Here is a 14185-nt window from a genome sequence, read left to right on the forward strand (position 1 = left end):
TATAGGTTCTGTTGGGGTTAAACAGGCCACACATTCTCAACTCTCAGGTGTTCTGCCTTTGTTGACCGTCCCAGTGCTTTTTGGAAACTTTGGACTCCAAACATTCAGCCTTTAGTTGTATTGACTAATTATTATTGGTAATGTTTTAGTTTCTGGGTGTGTACACCAGCCAAACAAATGTGCATACTGTCAGTCAATAAGGCTTCTCATGATCTCTTGTATTCTATCAGTATGTTAACGACATTACTCTTTGGTGCAATGTTGGTTGACCATGAAATGTTTTTTAATGTTGTGTTATTTCTTTATTTATTATTTCTTGCAGAGGGAGTCTTCGTATGAAAGTGACACCCAGCTACAAAGAGGAACAATGTGCTCCTGCATTAAGTGTGGAATTGAAGAAGGTGATGGACTTGCAAGCACCCATCACAAGGTATGTATGTGTGTGTCTAGCTCGCCTTTACTTGAGCTTGGTGGTATTCTGCTAATGTTGCCATTCCAGGAACACTTAGGAGACTGTCTTGATTGATACATCTGTCTGTGCATCCACTGCCGTGAGACGAGCTGATTGCATGGACACCCACAAGCAGTACTTCTGATTTCTCTTTTGAATAGATGCAAATGTTGCAGTTTTCCTCTGCATTTCCATGGTTATACTGTGCATTTACCATAGTTTACCATGCTTTAACATAACTCTCATGGATTTACAGTGCTTTACTATGCTTTATTACACATGCCATGTTTCACGATGGTGAACTCTTATAAAAGGGATCACATCTCGTGTCACATGACCACTTGAATTTGCAGCACTGTAGACTAGATGGTCTTCTAATTTTACATGCGTTCCCTAGGTTTTTGGCCAGTCTGTATATTAACCAGTGTTGTATATCTCCATGCTACAGTAATTGTGTTGTGGTCATATATATATAACTGGGTCATTCTACTATTAGAGTGCCTTTTTAACTTTATTAAAAAAAAACATTTAAAACATCAAAACACACTTTTGCTGAACTTAGCAGCACAAAACCTGTGAATAACAAGCCATAAATCCCGGTTTAAAGTATATTTTGCATCAACTATGTTACAGACATATAAGTAACAATTTGACAAAGCTGTTTAAATTTGAAATCAAATATTTTTAGACAGACACCTTGTCCCTGAATGCAGTTCTTGAAACTTATAGTAACTGTTGTCGAAGAACTCACTTTTTAGTTGAAATAATATTGCAGAATCTACAAGCTGCACTTTGAACACTTACATTGTATAGAAAAGGGTTAGTTATCAGTATCATTTCCACAAAATATTTGGGATGGATCATTCTCTTCCCTTTTGTCAATCAACAAAGCAAGTTATGTTATTGTAAAACACAAAATAAGACATTGTGGAGTATTATATTTGCAAGTAACATAGTTGACCAAAGTAACAGAATTGATGGGACAATCAGTGCATTGGCTATTTTGTTCATTTTTAACATCTGTTCACATTTGTAAAATACAACTGTTTGACACCTTTTGACCTTAGGTGAGTTGCAGTAAACAGACTTCAGTGGAGCTGGACATCTGCCAAGTATGACTTATGTGGCTCATTACTGATTTTCTCGAAAATAAGTTCATATTTACCAATATTGAAGGATCATGTGACCTGCTGGTAGCAATGGAGGCTTAGAGTTTTTGCTTCTCGCTTCCCTTCGCCTATTTATGCTTAACACGAGTATATATTTTTTTGTCACTCACACAAACCATCTTAATTGCTTTCTGATACATTCTGGAATGCCAGACAATCAGAATTTCCTTAGCCCAACTTTCATCACCATGTAAGGGTGAAAAAAGTAAGTCGGACTTTGACACGACCGCCATTATAGAGGCCTGCATGGAAAAAAAATTGGATGTACTTTGAGCACTAACTCACTCAGATTGAAGAAATGGGGCACAACACTGACTCCAAACTGAGCGCTATAGAAAAGCAGTTTTCAAACTTCACATCTGAGTTCAAGGCTCTTAAAACTGAGTTGTCTGCCCTCAGCCTCTCAGTGCCTCTCGCTCCCAGGGCCTGCAAGCTTTCCTGCTCTACCCCACGACTTTGAAACGTTTGAAAAGTTTTTATTTATTTTTTTATTATTTATTTATTATGTCCTACATTGCTATGGAATCTGTGTTAACTTTTGTTCCTGGTAGGTGTATGAGGAGGACGATTTCAGATTTTTGAGGGATTTTGTGTGTAGTATTTGGCGAAGGGGAAGTGGGAGAGGTGGTCTTTTTGCCCTGTGCCATCACTGTCGCGGGAGTTTATCTTGTGGGGGTGGGGGCTTTGGGTCTGTTCTTATCCATGTTTTGGGTTTTGGGGGAGGGAGGAGGGGACCTCGTGAGTTAATATTCTGTTTATTATTGTTTTGACTACCACTGTATCCGGGTGATACTCTCACGATACCTTGCTTGTTTGCTTTTGACACTTAAACTTATTTTTCAATTCCCATGACTAGTATTTCTGTTTTATCCTGAAACATGCAAGGCCTAAACTCCCTATAAAGTGTATAAGCTGTCTACATTTTTTGCATAGGAAAACAAATAGACGTTGCTATGATTCAAGAAGACATTTCTAGGCTAGCTAATAAGTGTTATCACGTAGCAGCCTCCTCTTCTGCAGAAAACAGAACCTAAGGGTGATCTGATCGTATTACGCCGTAACTTTCAGCTTACTGTTTTGGGCTCAGGGGGGGATGAAGCTGGAGGAATGACTTACTTAAAAAATATTATCTCAGGTAAAAAAAAAAAAAAAAAAAGTAGCTTTTTGTTTCAGTTAATGGTCCTACGACTTTTGATAGAGAATTTTTTAGTTCATTGACTAAATTACTGTTGGACTTGTCTGACTTCTGTTTAATCTGTGGTGGTGATATGAATGCGGTAATCAATCATTCTCTTGATAGATCGGGACTACAGGAAGGGAGATTGCAACATTTAAACATCCTGTGCAGTGCAGAGGCTCGTTTCTGGTTTAGGTGTGGTAGGTGTTTGCCGTGTGTTCAGTCCCTCAGCTAGAGAGTTTACGTTCTTTTCGCCTAGACACAAATCATTTTCTGGAATTGATTTTATTTTTCATCGAGGACCCTTTTTTCTGAAGTGCATATTGCTGAGCCGTTGCCTATGTCATTATCAGATCACCATGTAAACTTTTGCAGATTTGTACTAACTGATACCCTGACTCTAGCTCCATGCTGGCGTTTTAATACCACATCATTAAAACATTAATCCTTCCAGACACAGTTTAATTTTAAATTAGAGGAGTTCTTTAGCTTTAATCTTGGTTCAGTTGATGATCCCTGCATTTTATGGGACTCGGTCAAGGGATTTATCAAAGACAACTCCACTTTATTTGCCTCGAAACTTAGCAAATCACAGCTTAGTAAAATTAATGAGTTGGAAACTAATTTGGCGCTTTTAGAACATGCTCAACAAAATGATTATTCTGAAACTACTGCAGTTGAACTAAACCTTATCAGAAAATAACTTACTTGGACAGCATGCAGAATTTCTTATTCATAGGGCCAGACAATGCTATTATTAGACAGCACGCAGAATTCTTTATTCTCAGGGCCAGACAATGCTATTATTAGACAGCACGCAGAATTTCTTATACACAGGGCCAGACAATGCTATTATTTTACTAGCAGCAGACCTGGTCATTCGCTTGCTTTAAGGCTATGTAGTATGAACGTTTTGCAGACATTTTATCAATTAAATCTACACAGGGAGATATTTTATTAGGTCCTTCACAAATAAACTCTGCATTCCGTTCCTTTTACTCTAAATTGTATAACTCTGATATTTGTTATGGTAAGGAAAAATGTATGATTTCTCCAAAACCTCCAATTGCCACGGCTCTCGGCTGATGACTCTGCAGCACTCGGAGCACCTTATCCCTAGATGAGCTGAAAGATGCTTTGCAGGATATGAGGAAGGGGAAGTCTCCTGGTATTGATGGAATTCCGACCAAATTTTTTCCTGCTTTCTGGACTCAGTTGAGTCTTTTACTAGATATGATGCAAATTGCTATTGAGAGAGGTTAATTTTGTAGAGATGTAAATACTGCTATCTTATCTTTATTATTGAAAAAAGATAAAGACCCCACAGCTTGTGCAAGCTATCGTTCCCTGTCATTGATTAACTGAGATGCTGAACTGTATGCTAAAGCGGTCTTGCGTCGCCTTGAGACCTATATGACTAGATTAATACGTCACGGTCAAACAGGATTTATTAAGAGTCACCTGGCATCTCATAGTGTTCGCCGTCATCTTCACATTATACATACTGCTGTGGATTTTGATGCTGCCTGTACCTTTCTCTCATTAGATGCCGAAAAAGCTTTTGATCACTTAGAGTGGGAATATCTCTGGTCGGTATTGGATCACATGGGTTTGGGATCAGAATTTAGTAATATGATTAAAGTTTATATGCCAATCCTTCTGCGATGGTGCACACAGACAGTAAATGTTCTTCCCAATTTGCTGTTTCCAAAGGTACCCAGCAAGGCTGCCTGCTCTCCCATTTATTATTTGTTTTATCACTCAGTCCACTTGCCCAGACTGTCTGCCAGTCCACTATGTCTACCCCTGTTACTGTTAATTCTACTCACCATTACAATTCACTCAATGCAGACGATGTGCTGTTATATGTTGAAAGTCTATCTCACTCCCCCACTTACTAACGATTTTTGAGAGTTTTAGTTTATTGGGATATAAAATGAATTGGTCCAAGTCTGCCTTAATGCCCTTGAACGCCGTTGATAGGGAGAATTGTCTTGCCTCCAAACATACTGTTGGTTAAGCATTTTACATATCTTGGTGTAAAGAGTCATCTCTTCTTACATTCCACCACGTTGAATAACTTCAACTAAATATTTAGTCAGGTGGAGGCAGACTTAAACAGATGGATGCACCTTCATAACTCACTGCAAGCTCAAACCTCTAGAATAAAAATGAACATTCCTCCTTGCGTCCATTTTTTCAGCTCTATGCTTCCACTCTCTCCCCCTACAGGTTGTTGTGATAAATTACACACTACTGTTTATATTTCAGACTGACAGGTCATGGTGATATGCTTGTTCATAATGCTGAGGCTACTTTTTGTATAACAGTAGTAGCAGGGATTTACAGCATTAATAACATTTTGTTAAGTAACTGCTTTAAAATGAACATTCAATATACTGCCTACATTAAAAGAAAATTTAAAAAGTCTTTGTCATATATATTTGGCAAAGGAATGATGCTAAAGGCATAAGATAATTACTACAGTAGCAACCAAAAAACCCTGACCAGACTGAATTTTTCTTTCACACAATTTCCATTGTCATTAAGAATTAACGGTACAAAAAGCTAAACAATTATAACAGGTATGGTTGAAAAGCTAAAAGATTGACTTGAGTCATGAGTTTTGAGTGAGAAGTTCTGGAATTAATGAGTTACAGAAAGAAATGTGTTGGGAATATTAAAAAAAAAAAGAAAATGTATGCACAAGTCTCTTTTGTGTAGAATAATTGCTTTGTTGCAGAGAAACTGAGATGGAAATTCAAGAACAGCCATCTAAAAAAGAAATAAATGCTGCTCTTCTTTCTGAATTTGATCACGGCTTTATAAGGCTTTGAAAAGTTAAGTGCTTTGGCTAACAGTGCAATTTCATTATTTTACTCAAATTGAGACAGTTGCCAGATGATTCATTTCTCAAAGGTTGTATGTGCTATTAAATTTATTATCCAAAAAACTCATTGTTCCTTGTTCCCTGCACATTTCAATCACTAAATCAGTGCAAACATATCTCAACGTGTAGTGAAGATACTGTATTGTAAAATACTTTTGCGCACAGGGAGTTGCACCCCTTGTTTCTTGATGCTGCTTGTTTAATTGTTATCCCTGTGCTTTGTGTTAATACAGTGAGAACTAGAAGAGTCATACACCCAGCTACCTACACATTACTATATATACGTAAATTCAGGGGAAAAAAATAAACATGACCTATCTATACTAACCCTTGAAGTCATATGTAAAACCATTCTGTGTATTTGAAACATATTTAAATGTGTCTTTACTAGAAGAGGGTATAGAGTACATACAAGAGCAGTCATTTGCTTTCTAAATGTTATTCATTATAATAATAATAGATGTCAAAGTGACATAGCATTTGCCAGCTGTACTCCTTTGTGAGTTGTAATTACAAAAACAGTTTCTCTCATATTACCGAATTGCAAATGGTACATTGAAATTTCGTTCTGTTTTGATATTTTATTTTTAAACACTGAAACTCAGAATCAGTTATTGTAAGGTGACATTGGTTTTATGTTGGGAAATATTTTTAAGAAAAATAAAAAACTGAAATATCTTGTTTGCATAAGTATTCAACCCCTGTGCTGTGGAAGCTCCCAGTTTGCACCGATGAAAGAAATTGCCCTAACGAGGACACAGTTACCTTACCGTTGGCCTCCACCTGTGAACCATTAAAGTTGTTTTCACATTTTCTAGATAAAAACCCCACTGTTGAAGGATCATTGGTAAGGCTGTGAATCTGAAGGAAAATGAAGACCAAAGAGCATTCTAGAGAAGTTAGAGATAAAGTAATACAAATGCATAGATTAGGGAAAGGGTACAAAATAATATCAAAGTGTTTGGATATCCCAGTGAGCACAGTTGGATCAATCAGGAAGTGGAAGCTGCATCACACCACCCAGGCACTGACCAGAAAAGGCCGTCCCTCAAAACTCAGCGCTCAAACAAGAAGGAGACCTGTGAGAGAAGCCAGAGAGAGGCCAGCAATCACTTTGAAGGAACTACAGAGTTCAGTGGCTGGGTAATGTTCAGTGGAGTAATGGTGCACCAGTCAACCATATCAAGAGCTCTGCATAACACTGGCTTGTATGGGAGGGTGGCAAGAAAGAAGCCGTTACTCAAAAAGTACCATCTGAAAGCATGTCTGGAGTTTGCCAGAAAGCATGAGAGTGACCCAGCTGCGATGTGGGAAAAGGTTTTGTGGTCAGATGAGACCAAGATAGAGTTTTTTGGCTAAAACTCAAAGCGCTATGTGTGGCGCAAACCTAACACTGCCCATGCCTCAAGACACACCATCCCTACAGTGAAGTATGGTGGTGGCAGCATCATGCTGTGGGGATGCTTCTCATCAGCAGGGACTGGGTATCTTGTTACAATTGAAGGAAGAATGGATGGAGCAAAATACAGGAAAATACTGCAAGAGCATCTGCTTCAGTCCGCTAAAAAACTGAAGCTTGGGAGGAAATTCACCTTTCAGCAGGACAATGATCCCAAGCACAAGGCCAAGGCAACATTGGAGTGGCTCACAAAAATGTCCTACAGTGGCCCAGTCAAAGTCCAGATCTCAATCCCATTGAGAATCTGTGGCACTTTTTGAAAATTGCGGTCCACAAGCGTCGTCCAACCAACCTGAACAACTCTGGCAAGAAGAATGGGCCAAAATCACTCCGACACTGTGTGCAAAGCTGGTACATACTTACCCCAAAAAACTTAAAGCTGTTAGTGCAGCGAAAGGTGGCTCTACCAAATATTAATGTGTGGGGGTTGAATGTGTGTGGGGGTTTTTTTATTTTTCTTAAAAATATTTCCCAACATAAAACCAATGTCACCTTACAATAATTGATTTTGAGTTTCAGTGTTTTAAAATAAAATATCGAACAGAACGAAATTCCAATGTACCATTTGTAATTCAGGAAAATGAGAGAATTGGTCAGGGGTCTGCAAGGCGCTGTGTGTGTGTGTGTGTATATATATATATATATATATATATATATATATATATATATATATATATATATATATATATATATATATATATATATATACAATATGTACTGTGAATGCCGCCGCTACAATAGTGTTTGAAAAAATGTTGTGCTTCGTGTTGGGACACGTATGCACATACGAGAAGGTCTCCTCCAGTGTCTCCTCCAGTGGACAACCACGAAGTGGGGAAAAAGACAGCAGTCGGCATCTTTGGTTAATCAATCACTTTGCTATTAGGGCCGTGTTTCTGTAAGATTTGTGGTAACAATATTTATGGTGTGTATAATATATATGTATATAACTAATTTTAAACCTTATGAGTAGTTGAATCTGTTTAAAACATCTGCGTTAACCAGGTTGAGTAAACAATCACTCAGGGAAAATAAGCAAAGAAAGGACCAGAACATTTAAACTACAGATTCATAAGTTTAGTTTCTCCCACAAACTTTAAAAAGCTGCAGACAAAATAAACAGTATACAGTGTATTGTTCCTGCTAATGGTGTGATTTATTTATTTATTTTTTAGCTTGCAGTCAATGCAGGAAGACCTGGTGGTTGCCACTGCTGACGGCCTTCTCCATCTCATTCACTGGGACGCAGTGACGAATGGGAGGAAGGATATCAATGTCTGTACAGTTCCCTTTTCTGTAGACCTGCAGTCCTCAAGGGGTAAGGTTCTTTGTTGGCTGGTAGAGCTGACTATTATGTAACAATTAGCAATCCCAATGCAAAGTCTATAGCAAAGGCTGTTTGTGACTGGAAATAAATATAACTCCCCTGAAATAATTTAAATACCTGGGTTGCAGGATTGAGCTACAGCAAAGAAAATTGCAGAATAAATCAGGTAGAATTATAACCAAAGGTGTATTACAAATGAGCAGCTAGCACGCCAGAAGTAACAATAAACAACCACCAACAATTAACCCACCATATTTATGATATGCATTATTTGCAATTGCAAAACCTGAAACGATGGGGCTCCATAGTGGCGCAGGTCGCCAGTTCAAGTCCAGGCTATTCCACTGCCGGCCGTGGACGGCAGTTCCCATGGGGCGGTGCACAATTGGCCGAACGCCACCCAGGTGGGGAGGGCTTAGGTCGGCCAGGGTGTCCTCGGCTCACCGCACACCAGCGACCCCTGTAGGCTGTCCGGGCGCCTGTAAACTGCCCATAGCTGCATGGTTCTGTGATGCTGTAAATCTGAGGTGGCTACATGGCGGGCCTGCAGGGTGAAAAGGGTGAAAAGAAGCGGACAGCTGGCAGCACACGTTTCGGAGGACGCATGTGTCCGTCTTCGTCTCCCAAGTCAGCGCGGGGGTGACAGCGGTGAGCCGGGTTGAAATAAAAAAAAAAAAAAAAATTGGGGAGAAAATGAGAAAAAAAACCCTGGAACGACCTGAATTAAAGCAATGCGAAGACCACACTGAAACATGCATTCCAGTCAGATTTAGTTTGCAGTTTGTTTGACAGTCCACATTAAAAACCTACAATCCCCTACAAAATGGCGTATACTTCATACACACAAACAGGTCAGGCAGTTATGATTTTTTGAGTTCTGTGTCCTTTAGTGAAACACAGAATCCCAGGCGTTCCAAAAAAAATAATTCATTCTCTCAACAGTCCTGGACCAAGCAAACAGACTAACAAGAAAAACAGGAAACCATCAAAGAAAAAAAGAAAAAAAAAAACCTCCTGAATTTCTGTAAGGGGCGTTCGTTGAACCCCAATTACATAAACCACACATAAACGATGAGTACATTGATAGAAAACATACAAGCCTTACAATGGAGTTCTATTAGCCTCCACATTCTACCAAATAAAAACCATGTTAGCCTTCTATTAATTAAGAAATACTATTTGCTTCTTCTGCCACTCAATTAAGTGCAGCAGCAGCACGTTTCTTATGCTGCATTAGAGTAGCAGGTGCTACAATTGTACATTATTAAACTGGTACCCCCTTGTCTTAGGTAGGCAGATACTGCAGTATAATTTGATTGTGTTCAAGTTGTGTCCCTCGCTTCATTTGTGTGTGTTCTCAATTGCACTATTGATCAGAAATTGCTATCTCTTTCAAGGTCAGGAACTCATTTTGGCCGTCCCTTTGGTGGCATGAACTACTCTGCTGCTTTATATTAGAGGTTCTCTTTGTATCTTTCTGAAATGGGTTTCATCATTTTCTGTTCTGTTTTTGCTGTTTTTATGAGTTATGTAATCTGCTGCATCTTACACTGTGACACTGAAAGTAGGACATCTCTTGGCCCACATTGCTTTGTAAAATCAGTAAGTGAATAAATAGGGGATACATGATATCTAAATAGCCAGTTCTTTTAAATTGTGTATTGTTTTTCAAAACCCACACAGAACCACAATGTTTTCTGTTTCTACCACCTTGGTTCTTAGCAGACTTTTTCTGGTAAATCTGAAAAACATTACTGTTTTGTTTTGTGGGGTTTTTTTTTGTTGTTTTTTTTTTTTTAAAAAACAGTGGAATATAATTCCAAACGTTAGAAAAAGCAAGTCATTCGCAGCTTCCCTAAATCGGATAGTTGATTGTGATACTTCTAGGTACCTCTAATATAGATTACTGATGACTAAGTTAAACAAAGTTAAGTGCTGAATCTGTGAGATTATTCCACTTGAGTACTGACAAATTCACAACTTTAAGTTGTTTATTCCTCTTAAAACATTTCAAAATCAACTTATATTCATTAAAAACACCATTGACAGTCCACCTCTTGGCATTTAAAGCATATTAGTATTAACAATTGAACCATGAGCCATTGTCGGCTGTGATTCAAGTTACTGGTTTCTTTTGACGAATCCACATTTTTCTGTGTGGTCTTTGACGAATCCAGTTTTAATTGGAAAATACATTAAAACAGGATTCCATTACAGAAATGTTTTAATAAATATTTCACTGATTCAAGGCTATCAAAAAAACAAAACAACTAATTATCAAAAACCCAACCATTAATTGTAAATATGAAAAATGAAAATGCCTTCATATTTAATATACTGTTCAATTGAAAGCGTAATCAGAACTCCTACGCGGTGCTGTGTTTTGAAGTTCAAACTGTCACTATTTAGCGTTTTTGCTTTCTGTGATTAGCAGGACCTTCGCTGGATTTCAGAGGTGTGCACATTAGAGACATGGAGTACTGTATAACCCTGGATGGCTTTGCTGTGGTCTTTAATGATGGACGCGTGGGCTTTATTACTCCAATCTCAAGCAGATTGTCTGCAGAGGTAAGAGGCAGTTACTTACCACAAGTAATTGTTCTATGTGTACTCGATTTCTCAATGGGCCACTTAGGAATTATATATTATATATTATATATGTCGGACACATTGGGCTATATTCATACAAACGGTAGCAAATCTAAAAACTACTTATATTTAAATAATGTAAAAACATGAAAAAGAACCCTGGAAGAGTCATATTTGAATTATTTAAATGCTGGCGATATTTACACCAGCCACTGTTAAGATCAGTTGAATTGACGAACTGCAGCAATTTACAGTATTATGTTTTGGCTTGAAGCCATTTTAATTTTATTAACCTTTTTTTTTTTTTTTTTTTTTTTTTTTTTTTTTTAAACATCTCTTTAAATAATTGTAACTACTGTGGGTCACTCATGGGGCATACTGGCTGCCTATTGAGTCCCAGAAACCTAAGGAATCTGCTGTCAATTGGAAAGTCACCAGGGCTTTTTAAAATTTTTTTGAACTTTGTTTATTGATTTTATATTATCAACAGAAGTACATTTACAGAAAGCATAGAGAAAAGAAAGAGGAAAAAGTTGGAAAGGAGAAGAGAGAGAAAAAGCAGTGTAACTGGAAACACAGTCACATTGAGTGAATACAAAGAACAGTGGGTGGATGAGAGCTTTTACTGTAGCAGGTCTTCAGCTGGCCCAAGGAGCGAGATGGAGCTGGAGTTCTTCAAAGAATGTTAAAAAGGGCTGGCGTGCTCTGTAGAATTGTTCTGTGTCCCCCTAAAGAGTGAATATAATTTTCAAGATTAAGGAATTGCATGACATCCATAACCCAGTGGATGTGAGAGCGTGGGGTGGGGCAGCTTGCTTCCAGTTAAACAGAATTAGGCGCCTGGCAAGCAAGGCTGCAAAGGCCAGGGAACCTGACTGCAACTTGATCAGAGGGATGTCATGTCTGAACTACACCAAAAAAGGCAATAAATGGAGAGGGATCATTGTTAGTTTCAATAATTTGAGAAAAAGCTTCAAAAATGAAGGTCCAGAAAGGAGCCAACCTGGGACATAACCAAAACATATGTATAAGGGAGGCGGTTGTCTGCTTACATCTGTCACGGGTTGGATCCAAATCCGGGATGATTTTAGTCAATTTAGTCTTACATAAATGGATGTGATGTAATTTTTTAAATTATTTTGGTCCATGGCTGGCACAGATCGAGGATGAATGAACCCGAGACAGGATTTGCTCCCAATCCTCAGCTGAGAAATTGAAACCTAAATCTTTTTCCCACAACAATTTAATTGTGGACAATGTAGGGGGAAAGTAGTGGTGTATATTTTTTAAATCATGCCATTACAGTTTGGGTTACATGCAAGTATAGAATCAGTAAGAGATTTGGGGGGTAACAGAGGAAATTGTGCAGTTTTGTTGCAGACAAAATTCTGGACCTGTAGGTAACGGAAAAAATTAGTTCTGGGAAGATTAACCCCTCAAGGCAAATCCATTCGTGGTTTTCCCTTCTGACCTCTCCTGGCGTGCATATCAGCTTGTATCATACAGCCTGAGTAATATTCAGTGTATTTTTCAGTAATTGTTTATTAATCCAGAACTCCACTAGTAATATGTTGAATCTCTTTTCAGCTGTCCTGGGGAAATAATTAGATAATTAAATTGAAGTGATGATAAGTGAACACGAGTTAAACACAACTTTTACCAAAAGATCAACAAAACAGCTTTCATTTTAGGATTATGTTTACAATGTGATATATGTTGCAATATAATGTAATCTGAAGAAACTTTTTTTAAAAGTTCCTTTTTGATATTTTCTGCAGATTTATTTATTTTTATTCATTTTTTTATTTTATTTTTAGCAACTGCGAGGTGTGTGGGCACAGGATGTACTAGACGGCACCTGTGTAGCTGTAAACAACAAGTACCAATTAATGGCGTTTGGATGTGCAAGGTAATTTGTGTTTGTGGCATAGAGATTGGAGGTGCTCTCCTAAATAAGAAAATGCTCCACCATGGTTTAACAACCAAGACATTCAGAATCATAACATTTTTACAATTCCACTATCGTTTTGGAGCTGTTTTTGTTTTGTTTTTCTCGTCTTTCTTTTCATATTTACTAAGGTGAAACCAGTTTTACAGGTAATAGACCTCATGACCTGAGACAATGGCATTCTACACTGCCAACAGGAAGATACGTTGCATCAGGTGGGGTTTTATTATCTGTAACACATGAAGTGGACAGAAAAAAAACAAGGACCAAATAATAATACTAATTAAATAAAGCCAATGTGTAACAAAAAAATAAGTAAATGCTTTCTGTCCTGGTGGGACCTCAAGGTTCTGCCTTATCTTGGCGCCGTACGCTTAGCATATGCTGTTAGAAATCACGTCAGAACCTTGACTCCTTGGTTCGAGTCTGAGGTAGTGTTTAAATATATGTAAAGAAAATACTGCTTTTTCATGTTCTCGTTTTCCTTTTTTAATTTCTGCAAAAATAATTCAGGACTGAAGTGGTTAAAGTCTTGGGTCACAGATGTCTGTACTAAGAAACAGATGGTTTCATTGACTTTCTTGATTTGTGCATCACAGCTATGTAAAAAGAAACTGCTTTCTTCTAAAATGGCCCCTCACCTCTAACAAAAGATTTATCTCATCGTGTCAGACATCTATTATCAAGCATCTGTTAGTAGTTTACTGAAAGCTTAAGACAGCATTTTGTTTGTTTTACTGTTAAAGCTTACTTTTTTATCCTTGCATAAAATAAAGTCTTAATATTTTCTTTCTAGCGGCTCTGTTTTAGTTTACACAATAGATGCAGCAACAGGATCAATGCAGCTTTCGCACAAGTTAGAATTAACAGCAAAACACTATCCTGGTAAGTCTTAACTATTTTAAACTTATCTCACAAACTACAGTAAAATGTGATGTGTCTGGTGCAGGTAAAAAAAAAAAAAAAAAAAAATGTTGCACATGGATAAGGTTTTTAACATGAAAAGTACATTTTCTATATGGGTTCCCTATTAACTACTGTATTATCAGTATCACAGGCAATATCATTTTTAATTCCTGAGCTAGAAATATTGCTACAGTAATAATAATACATTTGAAGAACATTAACCATTTATGTCCATGATAAACCAATGGATTATATGTTTAAATGTCAAT

The 14185-nt window shown here is 37.7% G+C and overlaps 1 protein-coding gene across 2 annotated transcripts in view; it reads left to right on the forward strand.

Annotated features, from left to right (window-relative positions):
* Positions 1–14185, forward strand: part of LOC121297964 (guanine nucleotide exchange factor subunit RIC1-like) — a 119739-nt gene that overhangs the window by 78335 nt on the left and 27219 nt on the right. The window contains exons 4-8 of one of the 2 annotated variants that reach the window (XM_041224630.1): positions 323–430; positions 8322–8464; positions 10905–11041; positions 12880–12971; positions 13807–13895. In XM_041224630.1, coding sequence (XP_041080564.1) covers positions 323–430; positions 8322–8464; positions 10905–11041; positions 12880–12971; positions 13807–13895 — 569 coding nt within the window. The remainder of the gene's footprint in view (positions 1–322; positions 431–8321; positions 8465–10904; positions 11042–12879; positions 12972–13806; positions 13896–14185) is intronic. The other variant, XM_041224619.1, reaches the window with a different exon arrangement.

This window comes from Polyodon spathula, chromosome 2, assembly GCF_017654505.1.
Source record: "Polyodon spathula isolate WHYD16114869_AA chromosome 2, ASM1765450v1, whole genome shotgun sequence".
Taxonomy (NCBI): Eukaryota; Metazoa; Chordata; class Actinopteri; order Acipenseriformes; family Polyodontidae; genus Polyodon; species Polyodon spathula.